Source organism: Ovis canadensis, chromosome 1, assembly GCF_042477335.2.
Source record: "Ovis canadensis isolate MfBH-ARS-UI-01 breed Bighorn chromosome 1, ARS-UI_OviCan_v2, whole genome shotgun sequence".
Taxonomy (NCBI): Eukaryota; Metazoa; Chordata; class Mammalia; order Artiodactyla; family Bovidae; genus Ovis; species Ovis canadensis.
Genome location: NC_091245.1, coordinates 54,331,148 through 54,353,435, shown reverse-complemented (window position 1 = coordinate 54,353,435; position 22,288 = coordinate 54,331,148). Strand labels below are relative to the sequence as shown.

The 22,288-nt window shown below is 39.4% G+C and overlaps 1 protein-coding gene across 1 annotated transcript in view; it reads right to left on the bottom strand.

The window, feature by feature from the left end:
- Positions 1-9,870: 9,870 nt before the first annotated feature.
- The window catches only part of ST6GALNAC5 (ST6 N-acetylgalactosaminide alpha-2,6-sialyltransferase 5), a 220,137-nt gene continuing 207,719 nt past the window's right edge, over positions 9,871-22,288 (bottom strand). Inside the window, exon 5 of the mRNA XM_069594914.1 lies at positions 9,871-12,870. Coding sequence (XP_069451015.1) covers positions 12,639-12,870 — 232 coding nt within the window. The 3' untranslated portion in view covers positions 9,871-12,638. The remainder of the gene's footprint in view (positions 12,871-22,288) is intronic.

Genomic DNA, 22,288 nt, shown 5'->3' with positions numbered 1-22,288 from the left:
ATACCACCCTTATGGCAGAAGGTGAAAAAGAACTAAAGAACCTCTTGATGAAAGTGAAAGAGGAGAGTGAAAGAGCTGGCTCCAAACTCAACATTCAGAAAACTAAGATCATGGCATCTGGTCCCATCACTTCATGGCAAATAGATGGGAAACAATGGAAACAGTGAGAGACTTTATTTTCTTGGGCTCCAAATCACTGCAGATGGTGACTGCAGCCATGAAATTAAAAGACGCTTGCTCTTTGGAAGAAAAGCTATGACCAACTTAGCATATTAAAAAGCAGAGACATTACTTTGCCAACAAAGGTCTGTCTAGTCAAGGCTATGGTTTTTCCAGTGGTAATGTATGGATGCGAGAGTTGGACTATAAAGAAACCTGAGTGCCAAAGAATTGATGCTTTTGAACTGTGGTGCTGGAGAAGACTCTTAAGAGTCCCTTGGACTGCCAGGAGGTCAAACCAGTCAAACCTAAAGGAAATCAGTCCTGAATATTCATTGGAAGGACTGATGCTGAAACTCCAATACTTTGGCCACCTGGTGCAAATAACTGACTCATTAGAAAAGACCCTGACGCTTAGAAAGATTGAAGGCAGGAGGAGAAGGAGACGACAGAGGATGAGATGTCTGGATGGCATCACTGACTCTATGGACATGAGTTTGAGCAAGCTCCAGGAGTTTGGATAGAAAGGAAAGCCTGGCATGCTGCAGTCCATGGGGTCACAAACAGTTGGACACGACTGAGTGACTGAACTGAACTGACTGAAGGAGAATTCAACATAATAAAACTTGTGAGATTCTCCTAAAGCCGAATTTAGAGAATTTTATAGCTCTAATTTACATGTTAGGCAAGACAAGACATATGGTTGAAAAAACAATCTAACCTATTCAAGAAACTAGAACAAGCATAGCAAATTCAACTGAAGAAAGGAGAAGGAAGAAAAAATAAAGATAAACAATTCAAGGATATATTAAGCTATAAATATATTACAATAAAGACAAGAAATCCTTGGCAAATTGCAATGATAAAAAGAGATATATCAGATGTCCCAAAGAAATTAAAAAGAGAATAAGCATATTATGAAAAACTTTATTCAACTTAGATTAAATGGACAAATTTACTAAAAATCACAATTTACCAAATTGCAATGATAAGAAATAGAAAAATTGGAATAGCTCCATATGTATTAAAATATTAAATCTGTAATTTAAAATGTCTTCACACAAAAAATTACAGTTCCAAATGGCTTCAATTCTTCCAAAACTTATGGAAGAAATAACATCAATATTACATAAACTTTTCTAGAAAATAGAAAAAGAACAAACACTTTCAAATTCATTAATGACACCAGCATAACCTTTACAGCAAAACCTGACAAAGCCAATATGGACAAAAAAGAAAAATTGCAGGTCAAGCTAGCTCATGATCTCTGATGTAAAAATTCTTGACAAGATATTAGCACTCAAATACAGTAAGGATATAACATCACAATGTTTATTCCAGTAATTCAAGTTTTATGAACTTTCAAAAATCAATGTACTTTAGCGTATCATAGAATAAGGAAGAAAATCTATGTTCTCATCTTAACAGATGCAGAATAAGCATTTATTTCAATCCAAAAACACTAAAATAAAAACTCTTAGCAAACCAGGAATAGAAGGGAATCCCCTTCATCTGATAAAGTATATATCTACCAAAAGCCTACAATGAGCATCATTATTTTTTATTTAAACAATATTAAACCATTTTCTCTGAGGTTGTGAAGAAAATAAAAATGACCACTGTTACCACTTCTAATCAACACTGGACTAGAAGTTTTACTCAATATAATAAGCAAATTAAAAAATATATAAGATTGGAAAGAAAACTGTCAGTATTCACAAAAGTATGATTGTACATGAAGACAATTGAAAGAATTTACAAACATACTCTTAAAATCACTGAGTCCATTTAGCTTTATGCTGGAAATAAGATCAACATACAAAAATCAATTGTGGGGCTTCCCTGGTGGCTCTGTGGTAAAGAATCTGTCTGCCAATGCAGGAGACGTGAGTCTGATCCTTGGTTGAAGATCCCACGTGCTGTGGGGCAACTAAGCCTGTGTGCCACACTCCTGAACCTGCGCTCTAGAGCCCAGGAACCACAGCTACTGAGCCCGTGAGCTGCAACTACGGAAGCCCGTGTGCCCTAGCGTTCATGCTCCACGACAAGAGCAGCCTCCACAACAAGAAACCTGCTCACACAGCTGAGAGCAGCCTCCACAATCTACCACAGCTTGAGAGAACCCACATGTGGCAACAGAGACCCAGCACAGTCAAAAATAAAATAAACAAAATAGATAAAACTATTTAAAAATCAGCTGTATTCTATATATTAATAACAAGTAGAAAATTAAATTGCAAACAATATCATTTATAATAGCACCAAACAAACCCATCAAATTTCCAAGAATAGCTATAAGAAAAGATGTGGATGACTTCTATACAGAAAACTTTAAACTGTGCTCAAGAACTAAATACTTTTTATTGTTAAAATGTCATTTCTCTCTAAAGTCTCCATAGAATTAATACAATCTCAATAGAAATAAATCCCAGCAGGTTTTATTAAATATGGAAAACGATACTCGGTTTCTAAAATTGTATGCGGAAATACAAAGTGCCAAGAACAGCTAAAGAATATTGATGAAGATGAATAAGCTGGAAACTTTTTAGATATCAAGGCTTATGAAGTTATAATATTTAAGATAATGTGGTAAGAGTACAAAATGGTATAGAACTCAGTGTCAAGAAATAATCCAAAGTATATATGGTAACCTGATTTACCAACAAAGTACCAATGAAATGGCATTTACAATAAATGGTACTGTGTCAGTTGGATTTCTGTAAAGGGGAAAAAAAAGAACTTGACCCTTTCCTCACATCATATACCCAAATCAATTTGAGATGAGTCATAAATACAATATGGAAAGAAGAGAAAAAATAAAGTTTCTAGAAGAAAACATAAGCAATTACCTTCATGACCTTGGTCTAGGTAAGTGTTCTTAAATATTACACAAATCATAGTATGCATGTAATATTGATAAATTTGTATCAAAATAATTAAATTAAGAATTTTTAGTCATCAAAATATACCATTAAGACATGAAACATAGCTCAGTTGGTAAAGAATCCACCTGCAATGCAGGAGACTCCAGTTTAATTCCTGGGTCGGGAAGATCCACTGGAGAAGAGTTAGGCTACCCACTCCAGTATTCTGGTCTGGAGAATTCCATGGACCCATATAGTCCATGGGGTTGCAAAGAGTCAGACACCACTGAGTGACTTTCAGTTCACTTCACTTCAAGACATGAAAAGGCAAGCCACACCTTGAAATAATAAAGGACTTATTCTCATAAAAATTCCCATAAATAAGAAAAAACTTGACAGTCCAATTAAAGGAATCGGCCAGAAGAATACTGTCTGTTTTCTTCTAGGAGTTTTGTTTTCTTGTCTTACATTTAGGTATTTAACCCATTTGACTTTATTTTTGTATACGGTGGGAGAAAATGTTCCAATTCAATCTTCACGTGTAGCTGCTTAGTTTTGCTAGTGCCATTTACTGAAGAGACTGTGTTTTCCCCACTGTGTATTCTTGCCTCCTTTGTTGTAGATGAATTGACCATACATGTGTGGTTTAATTTCTCAGCTCTCTGTTTTGTTCCATTGGTCTAGGTGTCTGTTTTTTTGTGCCAATATCATACTATTTTGATTATTGTAACTTTGTAGTATAGTCTGAAGTCAGGGAACATGATACCCCAAGCTTTGTTCTTTTTTCTCAAGATTGCTTTGGCTATTCAGGTTCTTCTTTTGGTTTCACACAAGCTTTAGGACTATTTGTTCTAGTCATGTGAAACACGTTATGGGTATTTTAATAGAGATTGCATTAAATCTGTAGATTTCTTTGGGTCATAAGGACATTTTAACCATATTAATTCTTCCAATCTCTGAACACAGGGTAATGTTTCATTTATTTGTATCATCTTCAATTTCCTTCATCAGTGTCTTAAAGTTTTCAGAGTATAGATCTTTCACTTCCTTGGTTAAATTTATTTCTAGGTATTTTATTCTTTTTGATGAGATTGTAAATGGTATTATTTTCTTGAATTCTCTTTCTCATAACTCATTATTAATGTATAGAAATGCAACAATTTTATGCATATTAATCTTGTATCCTGCAACTTTACTGAATTCATCTATTAGTTCTAATGATTTTTGGTGGAGTCTGAGGTTTTCTATGTGTGGTATCATGTCACCTGCAAATAGTGACAGTTTTACTTCTTCCCTTCCAATTTGAGTCCATACAGTCTTTGATATAGATCTTAGCAATATTGTTTTTTGGATCTGTCTCTTCAGATAAGGAAAATAAAAGCAAAAATAAACAAAAGTGACCTAATCAAACTTAAATGCTTTTGCACAGTGAAGAAAATTATCAAGAAAACAAAAAACAACCTATTTAATGGGGAAGATATATGCAAATGATACATTTGATAAGAGGTCAATATTCAAAATGTGTAAAGAACTCATACAGCTCAGTATCAAGAAAAATAAAATAACCTGAATAAAAAATGAGCCGAGGACCCAAAAAGGCATTTTTCCAAAGAGGACATACATATGACCAACAAGCACATCAAAAGATGCTTAACATCAATAATCATCAGCAAATTGCAAATCAAAACCACAATGACATATGATCTCATACTTTTCAGAATGACTATCATCAGAAAGACAAATAAAAATTATTGGCAAGGATGAGGAGAAAAGAGAACCCTGGTACACTGTTAGTGAAAATATAACTTGGTGCAGCCACTATGGAAAACAATATGGAAGTTCCTCAAAAACTTATAAATAGAACTACGATATGATCCAGCAATTCCAATTCTGGGTATTTATTCAAAAAGAATGAAAACGCTAATTAGAAAATATATGTACAACAAAGCTCTTAGCAGCATTGTTTATAATAGCTAAGATATGGAAGCAACCTAATTGTCTACCAATAGATGAATGGATAAAGAAGATGTGATATCTGTAGGTACAATGGTGAGTTACTTATCCATAAAACGAATGAAATAATGCCACTTGCAACAATATGGGTGGGCCTAGAGAGTATTATTCTTAGTGAAATGTCACAAATATTCCTAGTGAAATAAGTCACAAATAAGTGAAATAAGAAACACAAATATTGTATTTTTTCACTTATATGTGAAATCCAAAAATAAAACAAATAAACAAATATAACGAAACAGAAACAGATTCACAGATACAGAAAAAAAAACTAGTGGTTACTAGTGGGGAGAGGGATGTGGGAGTGACAAGGCAGTTGAAGGGGATTAAGAGGTACAAACTACTAGGTATAAAATAAACAGTTATGAGGATATAATGTATAGCACAGGGAATATAGCCAATATTTTATAATAACTTCATATGGAGTATGTGCTCAGTTGTGTCCAACTCTTTGCAACCCCGTGGACTATAGCCTGCCAGGCTCCTCTGTCTGTGGAATTCTCCAGGCAAAAATATTGGAGGGGGTAGCCATTCTCTTCTCCAGGGGATCTTCCCAACCCAGGGACCTAACCAGAGTCTCTGACATTGCAGGCAGATTCTTTACTATTTGAGGCACCAGAGAAGCCCCATTTCATCGATGAGGTAATACTAGTGGAGAAGGAAAAAAAAAAAGCTAAACCTCATAAGGAATCAAGAAAATACAAGTTGAGATGACAATGAGATATAATTTACATGTACTAGATGGACAAACATTTACAGTCTGAAAATACCAAGTCATGCGTTAGCAAGGATGTGAACAACCACTGTTAGGAGTATAAAGTGTTCAGCCACTTTGGAAAACAATCTGGCACTATAATGCACATGTGAACCATTTTATACTATAGCCCAGCAATTTTATTCTTAGATATATACTCTGCATAAAAATTCTTGCACACATGTATTGAAAGACCTTTCCAGAATGTTCGTAAAAGCAGTAAGCAACAAACTGGAAACTTAAATGTCTACATAAAAGTGGATAGAAATAAATTATGGTATATTTATACAATGGCAATACAATCGAGAACAAATGAGAATTACAAGAGAGTGGATGAATCTTGGGGTAAAAAGCAAGATTGAAAGACTAGACACAATGTTGTAACAGATTTACATTTATTAATATATAACAAAAAACTGTATTATTTGTTGATATGTCTACATGTATTGATAATACAACTATTTAGAAACCAAGAGAATGGAAAGTCAAAAATCCAAGATGATAGAAGGAACACTCAGGTAGCTTCAAGGGTCATGGCAATATTTTCCTTGTTTGCTTCATAATTTATAGATTTGTCACTTATTATTTGGTATATCTCAAATATTTTGTACACTATGAATATGATATAATAGTACATGACAAATATTCTCATAGAAATTGCTACCTATATGGTTAAGCTTCTGCCAGGAAGTATATGATGACCGAAGAAAGATTCCAGACAGACCTGTGGTGTCGACCCGACTTTCCCTCTTACTAGCTTCACGAGCCTGGCAAAGTTACTGAAGTACTCTATGTCTCAGTTTTCACATCTGTAAAAGGGGAGCTCTAAAAGAAATTATCTGTTTATTTTGGTCATCATGAGGATGAAATGCATTTATAAATGTAAGGCATTTAGAAAAGTGCCCGGTCCATGGCAAGCTGTGTGTCTGCTCTCTTCATCACTCTGGGGACTGGATGCACAAACTGTCCTAGTCTCAGCTTACCTATTTTCACAATGGGATCACTGGATTATTGTGAAATAATAAATATAAGAAAAATGACATGGTGCAAAGAACTCGTTAGATAGTAGATGAAATACAATTATAAAGATTTGACTCGGTGTCATGGGTTGCCTGTATTTGGTTTTGAAATGAAAGAACTAGTCACATGGCAAAGAACTAAAGATGCTAATTCTTGAGATGACTTATGTAGCGAGCAACGACCTCCTTGTATGTGTAGCTAGCCATGGCATGTACTAGCTTTTTACTAACATCCCTGTTGGAATTCAGTTTAAAATCCTGATATAACATCTCTCTTAATATTTTATTAAATTACATTTTGAAGTTATATTATTTCTGAAAATATGGGTAAGCCTATAATCCTATCCAGTCAGAGATAAGCACATTTCACAGTTTCACATAGTGAAACTTTTTCCAGCCCTTTTTCTATGTTTAAAAATTGAAATTGAGATCACACAATTAAATAATTAGGTGGAAGAGCAGACAATGTAGGAGGGGAATTCCAGAGTGTTCACATGTTCACAAAGGTAATGGTTACGATTCCTATCGAGGTCCCAACCAGCAGCTACTCACCTTTGCTGACATTATGCCATTTTGCCCTCTGCAACCAGGTGGTCTTCCGGTGCCAGGTACTGGCCAGGTGGGGTGACGCAGGAGCCTGGGATACTCCACCTGAGGACACCTTTTCTCAAGAGTTCTTTTCCCTCATATTCTGATAGAGATGAAACGATTTTAGATGAGTTGTATGGAAACAAAAGGTTGGGGGGATATTTTATTTTTAAGATAAATATACGGTTAATTTTTATAGACCTTCGGTAACCATCAGTTGGATTCTCAGCAGCTTAATTAAGCTGTCAAGTTTAAGGCAGGCTATACTCATCTCATTTAGCCTCCTTTTTGTAGTTGATCACAGAAGTCAGAGCCCAAAATGTTTTTCCCTTTTTTGCATGTGGTATAGCATTTGTCAATATTAAATTTAATTTGTGCTAAGAGCAGCTCACTAACAGTGAGAAAACAAAGCTTGCTGAACTTCATTCTGTGAGTTCAGAACACCCAGCATAGCGAACCTAATGAATTCAGCAATATTATTCTACTGAATCTAGGTCAACTCTGTTGATTAAAAATGTTATAGGTTTAAGGACTGATCCTCTAAAAACCCACTTAAAATTTAACTATTTTACCACCTATTCTGTCTCTTGTACTTCTTACATGGAAGGATATATCCCAACTACCAATCCAATGGGCCAACGTTAAGATGTCATCATCAACAACAGACCTTTATTGAGCGCCTATTGTATGCAAGGCACTGTGCTAGGCATGGGGCTACAGAGACAAAGAAGAAAGCAGTCCCTGCTCTCAAAGAGCTTACAATCTAACTAGACTAACAGGACACACGCATAAAAAGACAAAAGACGATCCAAGGTAGCATATAACATTAGGTCACTGAGTAGAAACAAATAAGATTGCTGCCTTTTTTTTTTTTTTTTCATTTCTATGGTGGCTCAATACCCTGAATGGGGGGATGAGGGAACTGGAATAAAAGGGTTACTCCTATTCATTTATAAGCTGTGTAGACACTCTCTCATCTTTTGCATTCCAAAGTATCTTCTGGCAAGTGCTACAACCTTGGCCATTGGTTCACTTTTATCCCAAAGACCTTGGTATTGTAGTTCTCACTGGGGTGCACTTTTGATAGGATAGCCCACTGTTCTGGCTTTCCTGGGGCTGTCTGGATTTTAGTACAAAATGTCCAAATTTTGAAATTCCTCCCCTTTTCTCCTCCCTTGACCCTGGGGAAACCAGGACGGTACTTCTGAACTACCTGTTCCTGTAGCTTTCCCACCTACTATGACCATTACCCTGGCAGGACTCACCCCTAATCTGTTCCCCAGTTAGGTCTCTAGTTGAAAAATGTATAAGGAAGACCCTAACAAGCCCCAAAGACTGCTGGTTTAAGAGCACTCTGTAGACAGAAGAAGACATCAGGAAAGAACGACAGCAAAGACAGAATGAGGTTTACGAGAGAAGCAGTGAGGATGCAAGCGAGACATGATTGGGCGAGGAAAGAAAGACATACGTGTTAGCATCGCCTCCTAACACAGAGAGTGGGAACACAGGCCCTTCTCTGAGTAGGTCTGTTTAACAACTTGAATCATCACGCCGGTGGAATCCAGGGTATATTTCTGAAATGAGGTCACTCCTACCTAAGTGCAGATATTTGGGCTTATTAAATAGGTACATATGTGTTTAAATAACCACTCTCATTCCTAATTTCAACATCTTCCTTCTTTCTAAATACCATCTAAATCAATAATTTTAATTTTGAGGTGAGTTTTTACTTCAAAATGAGGTTATAACCTTCCACTTGTCATGGAATTCAAATAAATCAGTAACAGAGAGAACCTCCGAAAACAAAGATAATCTGTCTTGAGTGGTCTTGTTTGGAATCCGATACACATATCCAATAGTAACCTAAGGATTCCAAGGAGCCTCGTAGAAATTTCTCTGTTAAGCACAGGACTCTGTTTTGCTTTCATTTATTTTTTTGGAGAGAAGCTCCAAGTCTGCCGTCCTAGGATCCTGGAAGTCCCTGCATGGCTCTGGTTTTATGTCTGGCCCTTAGGAGCACATCCCAGGGTTAGTGAAGCACAGGGGCTTAGCTACCAAACACCCATTAACCATAATGGAAATCACACAGCGAAGGCCCCACGCAGCACACTGAATGTTTACCTCCTAATGTTCTTTTAATGTATGTTTTCTTGGGTGAATATTTACTGTAGAATATTAAATGCAAGATTCCTCTTTTTATGGGCCATTTGAAGTGATTGATTTTGTTTGTGCATTCCTGTATCCTTGCCCATAAAGGCTATCTATTGTAATGGCCTCTATTCAAATGTTCTTGTGTTGAAATAACAGACTCCACGGATGGGCCAGCCGTGGCTTTGAGTTGCTTTGGTCTTAAAAGCTAGGAGGAAGCTGATGACAAAGCTGAGGAGAGAGGGAAAAGGTATATAATATAGTGAGTATGACTCAGGCTTCAGATATAATCGGACATTGAAATCACTGAGGTCTGTAAACGTGGTTTGTAGTTTTTTATATCAGAGCTGATTTTAATGGCGTTGCACTGTGTTAAAAATGATAGTCATGAAATGATTTGGCAAGATAGTACAGTTGCTCGTAACCAGGTCCAATAGCACAACTTATCAGAATTCTAGGTATTTTCTTTAAATGCTACAATAAAGCCACTGACCGATAATGATTTCTTACATATTTACACCATATTTTTAAAAAATATAAATTCACATACATATCCTAGCCACATGTAGATTTAAAATATTTCCCAACAAAGCCAGGAATTTCAGAATCCCTTTGATTGACACTCTTTTGAGTATTTGAGAGGGGAAAGTTTCAAAAAAGATGGAGCTGTCATATATTCTTAAAAAAAAAACAAAAACAAAACCCCTAAAACCTAAAGATAACAGACATTTGAGATTATTATTGGATTCAGTAATATAGCTACATTTTTGCATGTCTCGAGTATGCCTTTCCGAATTTTCATAAAAATAAAGACTTGTTAAAGAAGCTATTTACATCTGAGCAATATAATCTCTTCAAGTGATAGGAAATGTGGCCTATGTTCTTGTGATTTTTAGTAAGTTCATAAAGTATTGTTTGTTCAGAGTCCGTGCTGTAGAAGAGATTTTGCTGGAATAAAATTCCTTTTGTCTCCTTAAAAAATTGAGAAAATTTAAAGAACACATTCCAATATGTCTTGGACAGACATTTCAATTGTATTGACTTTTTACAGCTCAAGCCACACCGCAATAATACCAATATTGTTTTTGCTATATGAGTATCTGGGCTGTGTTTGCATCTCAATAACAGTACTCCATATAATTAATAGTACTAGTTCAAGAGAATGGAATTTAAGTACTTCATAAGGAGAAGGAAAAGATGGTAATGTGAGAAACCTTCTTTAATCACAAACCAGGTCATGTTTTGTAAAACAACGTCAGTCTACATACATAATATTTGCTGGTGCCTTCAAATCTGGCATTAGAGAAATTAATTCCTCCTAAGCCATGAGTAAAGAAAACATTGATATATTTTTTAAAAGGCTATTTTTGAACAATATTACTTGCATAATTGAAATCTTCCATACTAGCTGATCTTGGCTTTGAATAAAATAAGTCCTTTATACTCCTGAAGACCAGGGAACGGCAGTGAATATAAGATTTGCAGTGAGTGAATCTGAACAGTTCATAGGATAAATGAGTCATGTAACGGAAACATCTTGGGTTCTCTTCTCACATTTTCACAGAGGTGTAGTTCCTTGTTCTTGTAGTCAGAGAACAGCATGAAAGTTCTCCCTCCTGCCTCACTCGTTCACAGGGAATAGTATGAAAGTCCCCACCTCCCCCTACTGCCGCAGTACACATACATTCTCTCTCACTCTTTTGGTGCAAAAAGCACCAGAGAATCAGGGGATAGATTTTTGCCTATGGGGTCCAGGGAGGAGGTATTTTTTCACCACAAGGGGGAGCTAGGTAGTAGGGAGATAGAAAGTGAACGTGTTAGTCGCTCAGTCATGACCACGTGACCTGTAGCCCACCAGGCTCCTCTGTCCATGAAATTCTTCAGGAAGAATACTGGAGTGGGTTGCCATTCCCTTCTCCAGGCGATCTTCCCAACTCAGGGACTGAACCTGAGTCTCCTGCACTGAAGGCAGATTCTTTACTGTCTGAGCCACCAGGGAAGCTTAGGGAGATATAAAAGGCCCCCTAAAAGAAGGCTCCTGCGACTGCAGCAGCCCCATCATTCCAAGTATAAAGTCCTTATGTAGCTCAACGAGATGCTCATTGAGAGAATTTCAGATCTGGCCTGACACTTCAGTGATGTCACTGTCCTCTGGTACAGTGACATCATTTTGCAGAAGAGGAAACTAGGGGTTAAATGAAGTGTCCTACGTTAATTATTACCCAAGCCAACTGTCTTTCAGTTTCTGTTGTTGGTCTGGTTTTTGTTTGAACAACACAGTTTTTGGTTTTCAATACTGTCATTTGGAGCATTTCTGCATGTTGGAAAATATCATAGCTGTTCTTGAAGCCTGAGGGTTCAAAAAATGCAATGCAACGTTTCCAGGCCATATACCGTTGCTTGCTAACAATGAGCACTGTGAGCACGGTAGTTCATCTCCCAGTTCTGGGCCTTTTCCAATTATCATTCAGGATTAACTAATTAGGAGGGATAAATTACCACATAATCATAATCTATAAAAATACTGGCCTAGCGCACACTAAAAAACTCTCAATAAATAAATATTGGGCATTTGCTTATGAAAGTGAAGATGTACTCTTCAGAAATCATGTCCATATTTTCAAGGCTACTCTTTATAAATCACACATACAGAGTCCAACAGATAACAAAGGTTATAGTTCAGGTTAGGATACAATTTGATAGAAAAATGACTTTAGAGGTGGTGTTTCTACAAAGGGATACATCTAAGGTTGAGTTGTTTATGTCTCAGTTTCGAAGGCAATACTTAAAAAGATCCTACACACTTTCTGCCACGGCAGCATCACTGAAATGTGCATTTGGCTCCTAAGGTAACCCCTTTAGAAAGGGACAACACTCACTAGCATGTATTAATTCTGGAATCTTCCCTTATAGACCAACTGCACTAGTTTGTAGTCATGCCTCAGAGGCATCTATACATGGTACCTCTTGAGGAGGAAGCTGTTCCTGCGATCAGTTTTGCTCCTCTTTCATGTCTGGTGATTTGGGAAGTTCAGTGGCCCAATGTTTGATACAGTGGGGTTCTTGGGATTTCCGTCTGGCCACACACATTCCTCAGAACACAGGTTTATTCTCAGAATGACTTATAGCAAGAGATTCTGGTTTCCAGTCTGGTTGAAAAAAGTGAATATTGAATGTCCGTGCCCAGTTCTTAAAGACTCGTTTCTCTGTGATAAAGCGGTGATGACTACCCTTCCGTCCTCGCTCATGGGACAGGTACATCGTACATTCATCAGGTCCAAAAGGTTCATAATAGTGATAAGGTACTGAAAGGTGGTTGGGATCCCTGTAGGAAGAAAATGAAATAACTGATTAAAATTAAAAAAAAATCTTTCACTGATTGAGGTAAGATGTTATCTTTAATAAGCTGATAAGCACAAACTACACTTTCAAGTTAAATGAATTTCAACAAATGGCTTTTCTGATGTTTAAGCAATATACACATAGAGAGGTTCTGAGGTTGTGAAATAAAGTCAGTGACCATCGTGATCAGTGAGATTAAATATGTGCAGTAGGACATTCAGGCTTTTAGGATTTAGAAACTACATAGTCCGAAGACCCAACTGTAGTTCTGATTTCCACTCTTGTCCCATACAGTCTGTTTAGCACAAACAGTTACGATAATATTTACAAAACAAAAACAGATCATTCTGCTTTCCCACCCCGACCCCTCTCCAAACCCTCCAGAGGCTTCCAGCTATACTAAGAGCATGGCCTACAGGGCCATGTAAGCTAGCTTCACTCCAGAGCCTGTCCTAACCTACTCAGCCTTGTCTGCTATGCTCCGACCTTACTGGCCTCTCTGGTGGTCAGCTCTGCCAAGCTGGTCCCTCCCCTGAGGTCATGGCTGTTGAGGGCAGTCGCCTGGCTGGTACACCCCCTCAGTTAACTCCTCACTGCTGGGGATTGACACAGATGTATCATCCTCAGAGAACCCTTAACCAATGCCTGCCCCCTTCTCTCCATCTCACTTGGATTTATTTTCTTTCTTTTTGTTTTTTAAAATATTTATTATTGGCTGTGCTGGGTCTTAGCAGGATCTTTAGTTGCACACTAACTCTTAGTTGCAGTATGTGGGATCTAGTTCCCTGACCAGGGATCGATCCCAGGCCTCGTGTACTGGGAGCATGGAGTCTTCCCTGAACCACCAGGGAACTCCCTGAATTTATTTTCCTTATGGCATTAATCGGTTTCTGAAATGCTATTGTTGTTTACTTGCTTCTTGTCTATTTACGAGAATAGGCCTTTGTCTTATTCCTAGCAAGTGCTCCATATCCCTGTCTCTATGTTCTGCCTCAGAAGAGAAATACTTGCTCTTTCTTAAAGGTAATGTCAACAGGATTAACATGAGGGGTGGTTGGCGCCCTGATGTTGGATTACTAAAATATCTCACCCTCTAAGAGCTCTGGTCTCAGACCAGTTTCCATTCTAGGCCAGTCCATTCCATCTCTTCTGTGTTGAAGTCTGCATGACAAGAGCAGTCAAGATATCCCAGTAGATCACCCTTCCTACTTTGACCTACACTCACCAACCATCCTTGCTGCAGAAACTAAGTTTTTCTTGTCCCTCTTATGGCTTCTCTTAAAAGGCATCCCAGCTTCCTGCAAACCACCTTATAGCACCTGATGCCCTAGGGCCCCCCTCCCAGCACTCGGCTCTACTCTAAGTATAGTAACTTGGTTTCCCAGAGATGCTCATCCTGCTAGATACCTATTCGCTTTCTTCAGAGATCAATACACAAGTGGCTTTTAGAGTAGCAACTTCACTGAGGTCAGAGATCGAAGTCTTTTATCAAGAGGGGTGTCGAGTTTGTGGCTCTGACAGCAATAAACCTTTGAGCTTCCTCTCCTCTGAGGTTAAAGTTCTTCCAGGAAGAAAGATTTATTTTTGTCATGCACCATTTAAACATTCTTCATCCTGGGTTGGATGCTATGCTGAGTTAATACTTTGCATCTCTATTATGCTTGTCTCAGAAGTAATTCTGTGTTTTATAGTAAGACATCAGATCCCGCCCTATCTAGTTATTACAGCGTTCACTTATTTATTTCCCTGGTGGCTCAGACAGTAAAGAAGCTGCCTGCAATGCAGGAGACCTAGGTTTGATCCCTGGGTCAGGAAGATCCCCTGGAGAAGGGAATGGCTACCCACTCCAGTATTCTTGCCTGGAAATTTTCATGAACAGAACTTTGGCAGGCTACAGTCCGTAAGTTGCAAAGAGCTGGACCTGACTCAGTGACTAACACTTTCGCTTATTTATTGCCCTAGAAATTAGAATCCCCTTCAAATTTTACTAGAAGTTGTTTTCAACACAGAAAGTGTGTGGTAGGAAAAATTCAAGTTGGAACTGACCAGTATGAAGAAAATAAAAAAGAAATAAAAAGTTTCGAAACATATCTTTCCTAGATTCATATGGCATAATTTGGGGAACCATGCTAAATTCATGTCACCATAGTAGACTTGGTGTTAAGTTTTTACTCCAGCATGCATCAGGTTTTAAATCTGATTCAGCTAAGTTTTGAGCATATTATTGGCATCAATATGACTAAAGAAACAATCAGGTTTCTAAAAATATCATGAGATTGATTTGGCACCTAGGAATAGAGGGAAATTGGAAACCAGCTAAAGGACGCTGTAGGTTCAATTTCCTTATTCAGGAAGACCATCTCCTTGAATGAAAACACATCTGGCTCCCTGCTGATCTCCTCAAGGGAGAATTAAATTTACATCTTTGGTTATTATGGTTTCAAAGGTGTCCAAATAAGTGGGGGTTGTCTCCACACTTTAAAACTTTGTCCAAATGGCAGAAAAGCGCTTGATGGGATTTATTATAGAAGGCAGAGCCGAAGCAACTGCAGGAACAATCTCCCTGTAGATTGTCAGCATGCTGTTAGCTGTCATCCACTGTGCCATTCAGAAAGCCCTTCCTTTAGAAAATTTCAGGTTATAATTCCTCGAGTTTTTTCTCAAACCTGACTTTCTGTAAGCTGCTATAGGTTTTTTCCCTCCACCTGATCCAAGTGAATACAACAATAAGAATCAGCAGAATTTCCACATCAGGAGGCTACTATTGTAGAAGGGAGGATTCTGGCATCCAAGTTGCTGGTGGGGGCCAGGGGACGCTCAGGGAGTGAAGGTGTGCGGGTGGGAGGGCTATGGTAATTACAGAGCCAGTTTGTTCCCTAAGTGGCTGCAGCCTGTCATCAGCCCCCCAGGGGCCAGTGTGGGAACAAAATCCTGCAGAATAATGTGAAGAAGGAATTTTCTTTTTCTTTATAGAGAAACCAGGTGGGGAGGATAAAGGAACTAATGTTTAGTGCATTGGAGGAGCTTTAAAGAAATACCACTGCCTGTGCTCCACCTCCACAGAGTCTTGTTTAATTGATTTGGAGAGGGTCCCAGGCATAGGTATTTTAAAAAGTGACTTGGTTTTGTGTATCAAAGTAAATAATGGCAATATTGAATTGTAAGTCCCATAAAGTAAAATAGAATAAATATCTATGAGTCCATGATGATTTCAATAAATTACTGATTAAATAAATAAATGAGGGAGAAAAAAAGCATTTCCTTGCAGTATAATTCCAATTCATACTCTAGAAAAAAATGAGGGAGTAGAAAATCGCCATTAGAATAATGCAGTAATTACTGCAGGCAAGATGCATGAATGAATATGATGGGAGGGGAGATAAGAAATAGATTATTTGCATAAAGCACCCCCCAGGTATTTAATGACAAAAGGAAAAAATAGTAAATTGACAATGAGTAAACCCAGCAGATGACACCATACCCAAGTGACCAAGGTTAACATCACCAGTAGTAAGATATTTTGACATCATGTACCTCTTGATATGAGACACAACTCCTTCTGTGGCGTCCTTCTCAGTAATGCACAACCTCAATCTAATAATGAGAAACTATCACACAAATCCAAAGCAATGGATATCCTACAGTAATGAGCAGAATCCTTCAAATGTGTTGCAGTCATGAAAGATATGGAAAGACTTAGGAACTGCCACAGACTGGAGGAGACTAAGGAGACATGATAAGCAAATGCAAAGGGAGCCTGGATTGGGTCCTGGAGGAGACAAAAGGCATCAGTAGAACAAAATGGTGAAATCTGAATAAAGCCTGCGGTTTAGTTGAGAGGACTGCACCAGCGTTAATGTCTTACTTTTGAGAACTGCACCAGAATATTAACTTTAGGGGAGCAGGATGAAGGATATACAGAAACTCTCTTGTACTATTTTTGCAGTGTTTTCTGTAAGTCTAAAACTTTTTCAAAACAAAAAAATTTAAAAAGATAATAATGTGGGACTTTCCTGGTGGTCCAGCGGTTGGGAGTCTGCCTTGCAATGCAGGGGCTATGGGTTCTATCCCTGGACGGGGGGCAGGGGGTGAACTGGGATCCGATATGTCATGGAGAAACTGAGCTGTACACTGCAACTACTGAGCCCGCGTACAGCAACTAGAGAGCCTGCACACTGCAGTGAAATATCTCCTATGACTCAACAAGGACTTCACGTGCTGCAAGTAGGACCCAACACAACCACATCATAAATAAATAAGTATTAAAAAGAAAACGGTGCTTGTGCTCAGTGGTGTTTGTCTTTTTGTGACCCTACGGACTGTAGCCCGCCAGGCTCCTCTGTCCATGGAATTTTCCAGGTGAGAAAACTGGAATGGGTTGTCATTTCCTCCTCCAGGGCATCTTCACAACCCAGGGATCAAATCACAATCTCCTGAGTCTCCTGCATTGCCAGGTGGGTTGTTTACCACTGAGCCCCCGGGGAAGCTCCTTTTGAAAAGGTAATAATGTTATAAAGTTATGTTGGAGATCCTGACATGCAGCCAGGTTGAAGACAGCTGATTTAGTTAAGTCCCTGCCAAATCAGAGCTTCAGTTCAGTTTGGTTGGTTAGTTGTGTTCCACTCTTTGCGACCTCATGGACTGCAGCACCCCAGGCTTCCCTGTCCTTCACCAACTCCCAGAGCTTGCTCACACTCATATCCATCAAGTTGGTGATGCCATCCAAGCATCTCATTCTCTGTCGTCCCCTTCTTCTGCTTCCAATCTTTCCCAGCATCAGGGTCTTTTCCAATGAGTCAGTTCTTCTCATGAGGTGGCCAAAATATTGGAGTTTCAGCTTTAGCATCAGTCCTTCCAATGAATACTCAGGACTGATTTCCTTTAGGATGGACTGGTTGAACCTCCTTGCAGTTCAAGGGACTCTCAAGAGTCTTCTCCAGCACCACAGTTCAAAAGCATCAATTCTTCGGCGCTCAGCTTTCTTTATGGTCCAACTCTGAAATCCATTCACGACTACTGGAAAAACCATAGCTTTGACTATATGGACCTTTGTTGGCAAAGTAATATCTCTGCTTTTTAATATGCTGTCTAGGTTTTTCATAGCTTTTCTTCCAAGGAGCAAGTGTCTTTTAATTTCACGGCTATAGTCACCATACTTATTTTCTAAACTCAGTTCTAGCCACTGATATCACTGGCAGCAGGAGTTGGTGATGTGCCATTTTTTAAATCTTCTAAAGCTAAGCTTTGCAATTATGAAAAGCTTATCATTAACAGGTGAGGGTGGATACTTCCATTTCTGGGTATGACCAGACTGACCCGGATTTCTGGATTTGGCCTGGATTATCTACAAGGCTAAAGATCCTGATGAAAGAATGGTGCTTTTGTCTCTCTTTAGAGCTCTCAGACACTCTCTTCAAACATACTTGTATTCTTGGCATGGTATATAGTACCACATGGCTTAAAGCTCAATATTCAGAAAACTAAGATCATGGCATCTGGCCCAATCACTTTATGGCAAATAGATGGGGAAACAGTGGAAACAGTGGCTGACTTTATTTTTCTGGGCTCCAAAATCACTGCAGATGGTGATTGCAGCCATGAAATTAAAAGACACTTGCTCCTTGGAAGGAAAGTTATGACCAACCTAGAGTGACTTCACTTTCACTTTTCAATTTCATGCATTGGAGAAGGAAATGGAAACCCACTCCAGTGTTCTTGCCTGGAGAATCCCAGGGACGAGGGAGCCTGGTGGGCTGCTGTCTATGGGGTCGCACAGAATTGGACACGACTGAAGTGACTTAGTAGCAGCATTAGACAGCATATTAAAAAGCAGAGAAATTACTTTGTCAACAAAGGTCTGCCTAGTCAAGGCTATGGTTTTTCCAGTAGTCATCTATGGATGTGAGAGTTGGACTATAAAGAAAGCTGAGTGCCGAAGAATTGATGCTTTTGAACTGTGGTGTTGGAGAAGACTATTGAGAGTCCCTTGGACAGAAAGGAGATTCAATCAGTACATCCTAAAGGAGATCAGTCCTGGGTGTTCATTGGAAGGACTGATGTTGAAGCTGAAACTCCAATACTTTGGCCACCTGATGCGAAGAGCTGACTCATTTGAAAAGACCCTGATGCTGGGAAAGATTGAGAGCAGGAAGAGAAGAGGATGACAGAGGATGAGATGGTTGGATGGCATTGACTCAATTAACATGGGTTTGGGTGCACTCTGGGAGTTGGCGATGGACAGGGAGGACTGGCGTGCTGCGATTCATGGGGTCGCAAATAGTCGGATATGACTGTGTGACTGAACTGCACTGAACTGGCCGGTAGTCAGGCAAACTTTGAAGAATAGAGTTGAATCAACATCTGTCAAGTGTCCTGGTGGTTCTGAAATTGGCTTGCTCTGGACACTATAGAGCATTCAGAAGAAAGTGTTCCCCTAACAGGCCTTCTCACACAGCTCCAGGCCTGTGAGGCCCCATGAGACACCTTCATTCTGTTGCCTCGATTTCTTGTCTTACAGCCTCTTTTGGAAGCGAACTGCTGCACACCTGAAGTGGTAAAAGCCAGTGGAATAATACTTGTGTTTCTGGGGCACAGGAAACACTGAGAGCCTGTAGCTGCCCACCCTTCATGGATCAAAGGGTACAAGTGAGTCATTTGAACCCTGTGTCCACTACCAACCACTCAGGTACCTCAGAAACATTGCACCCACGGGAAAGAGGAAGGTAATGAGAACACCCAGTGACCAGTAAGATTTGGTCAAATTATAGCAGAGGTAAAAGAAAAAATTATGGAAAAATTAAACATCTATGAAAAATGCAACAATTGATTTTAAGTTCACTTTATAAAATGTGAACCACATGGATGCATTATATTCCATACCCATCCTCTGTAAGCATCTACATGGTGGACTGTTGCCAGGTAGGAACTTGCCCTGTTACGCTGGCAGCTTTATTAATGTTCACTAGCTAATAACTCTAGCAGAATCAACTCTCTGATATTCACAATACCTTTGAGATGTCCTTCACATTATGGATGAGATATTAATTTAGTTCCATGACAGTGATCACTCTGAGTCATTACTCTGCTAATTAATACTCAAGAAATGATGGGTAACAGAGAGTTGTAAACTTGGTAATGTGTTAAGTACGATCAGAAATAAGATTACTAGGTAGAATTTAAATGCTTGGCCCATTATTATCACAAATAATTTACAATGGAAAATGGGATTAAAAATACTCACCATAACTTAGTTTGGAAAGCAATGATAACAGATCTTTTTCATTGCAATTTATAGTCCATCTAGAGAGAATGGATTTGCCTTCCTATATGGATATGGCATGATTTAAAGGTCCACATCCACATAATAATATATTTTGAGGCTGTCTCTGGTGAGACATGACATTAATTTTCTCCAGCTTTCTGAACACTGATGAGCCTGCAGTCGGAGTGATAGAGGCAGAATAGACTGATGCCTCATGCCTGAACCTCTCTCTGAGGACCAGTGCTGGCCTTGGCTGAGAATGATACAGGTGGCTACCAGTGACTTCTTTGGATCCTTGAAATCTGAATTTGCCACTGGTTAATTATACTCTTCACTCACCTGGCACTTTTGATCTTGGAATAAATATAGAATTAGTCTCCTAAACACTGCCAGGGAAAGAAAGGTTTTTATTTATTCGCTGAGTTAATCAATACTGAATACACACTATGTGCCAGAAAAAGTGGCAAGAACTGGAGATACAAACGTGGCTTGAGATAGGACCCCTTCCCTTAAGGAGATCACGGGCTGATGAAGAAGATGAATGTGTCACCCAGTGAGGTGAGCAGAGGAGGAGGGGGCAGAGGCCCTAGGAAGGGCCTAGGTGAGGTCTGACCCAGACAGGAAGTCAGTGAAAGCTTGGAGGAGGAGGATCTCTGAAGCACTGGAGTGAGATGTTAAGAGTTTTGCCTTTTGAGTCCTGGAGACCTGAATTCAAATCGCAGCTCCATCACTTTCCTGCCCCACAACTTTGGCAGCTGTTTCATGTCCTCAGGCTTCATATGTAAAATGTTTACCTCCTGGGATTATCATCAAGGTTCAATGAAATGGCACATGTATTCACAGTGAGCATAGGGCCAGCACTTGGTATGTGTAGAAAAATATCAGCTATTAATACTACAGTGAAAAACTAGTAGCAGTTAGCCAGATTAAGGAGGAGGGGATGGACATTCCAAGATAAGGGCAAAGGGACAGGTGTGCACAAGGTGAGCTCCTTCTTAAGTTCCTCATTGTGGCTAAAATAAGTCTGTGAATAGAGATGTGTGTGTGCTTAGTTGCTCAGTCGTGTCTGACTCTTTGTGACCCTGTGGATGTGCTGTAACCCACCAGTCTTCTCTGTCCATGGGAGTTTTCAGGCAAGAATACTGGAATGGGGTGCCATTTCCTCCTCTAGGGAATCTTCCCAACCCAGAGATCGAATCCAAGTCTCCTCCACTGCAGACAGATTCTTTACCCACTGAGCCTTCACTGAAGAAGCCAGGAGATGAGACTAAAGTGGCTGCAGAGGGTAGGTCCTGAGGGCTTGTGTGCTCAGCTAGGGAGTGTGAACACTGTTCTAAAAACTGTGGGGACCTACTGAGGGGTTTTGGTGACAGAGTCAGATTTGATGGTTATCTAGAGAAAGAGACCAGAGTCAGAGAGAGCAGTCAGAAGGCTACAGTGGCACCAAACTAAGGAGGAAACGGTTGCACACAAGTCATGTGATTTTTAATCAGTGTTAGATACTGCCAGGTTTTGAATAACATGTCCTTCATCTGCCAACATGGTCATTTACACATTCATTGTCTCCATTTGTGATTTTAAATATGAACATAGGGTTATTATTCTCCCCAAGGAATCCATGCACCTGAAATACTAGAAGTGGCTACTAGAAGTTTTCTGGCCATCGGTCTGTGGGGAGGGCCTGGCTGCTGGAAAGGGAAGGCATTATGGGGGTGTTCAATTGTATGCGACTTTTTATGACTCCATGGACATAGCCCACCAGGTTTCTCTGTCCTTGGGATTTACTTTCTCTGGAAGTAAGTCAGGCCCCTCTGGGTGGGAGGGGTGAGAAGGCCAGACCTGCAGGAGAACTGGAAGACGATGACAGCTCTAGGCCTGTAGGGGATAATCTACGCACACTTCTTAGAAGTCAGGCACTCGTGGCTTTCCTCAGCTGTCTGCTCCGTAGGATATAATTTAGGCCTCTACTCCCTGTCCTACCCCACCCCCTCCCTATATGTCCCAGTATTCAGCAAGCGACATTGATTCCCTTTGGGTCACTGCCATGGTAAGCTGCTGGAAATGACTGCAGAATTAGTCCAATCTTTAGTCTTTCTGTGCCTCAGTTTCCTTGGCAATGAGAAAGTGATGATCAGATTCT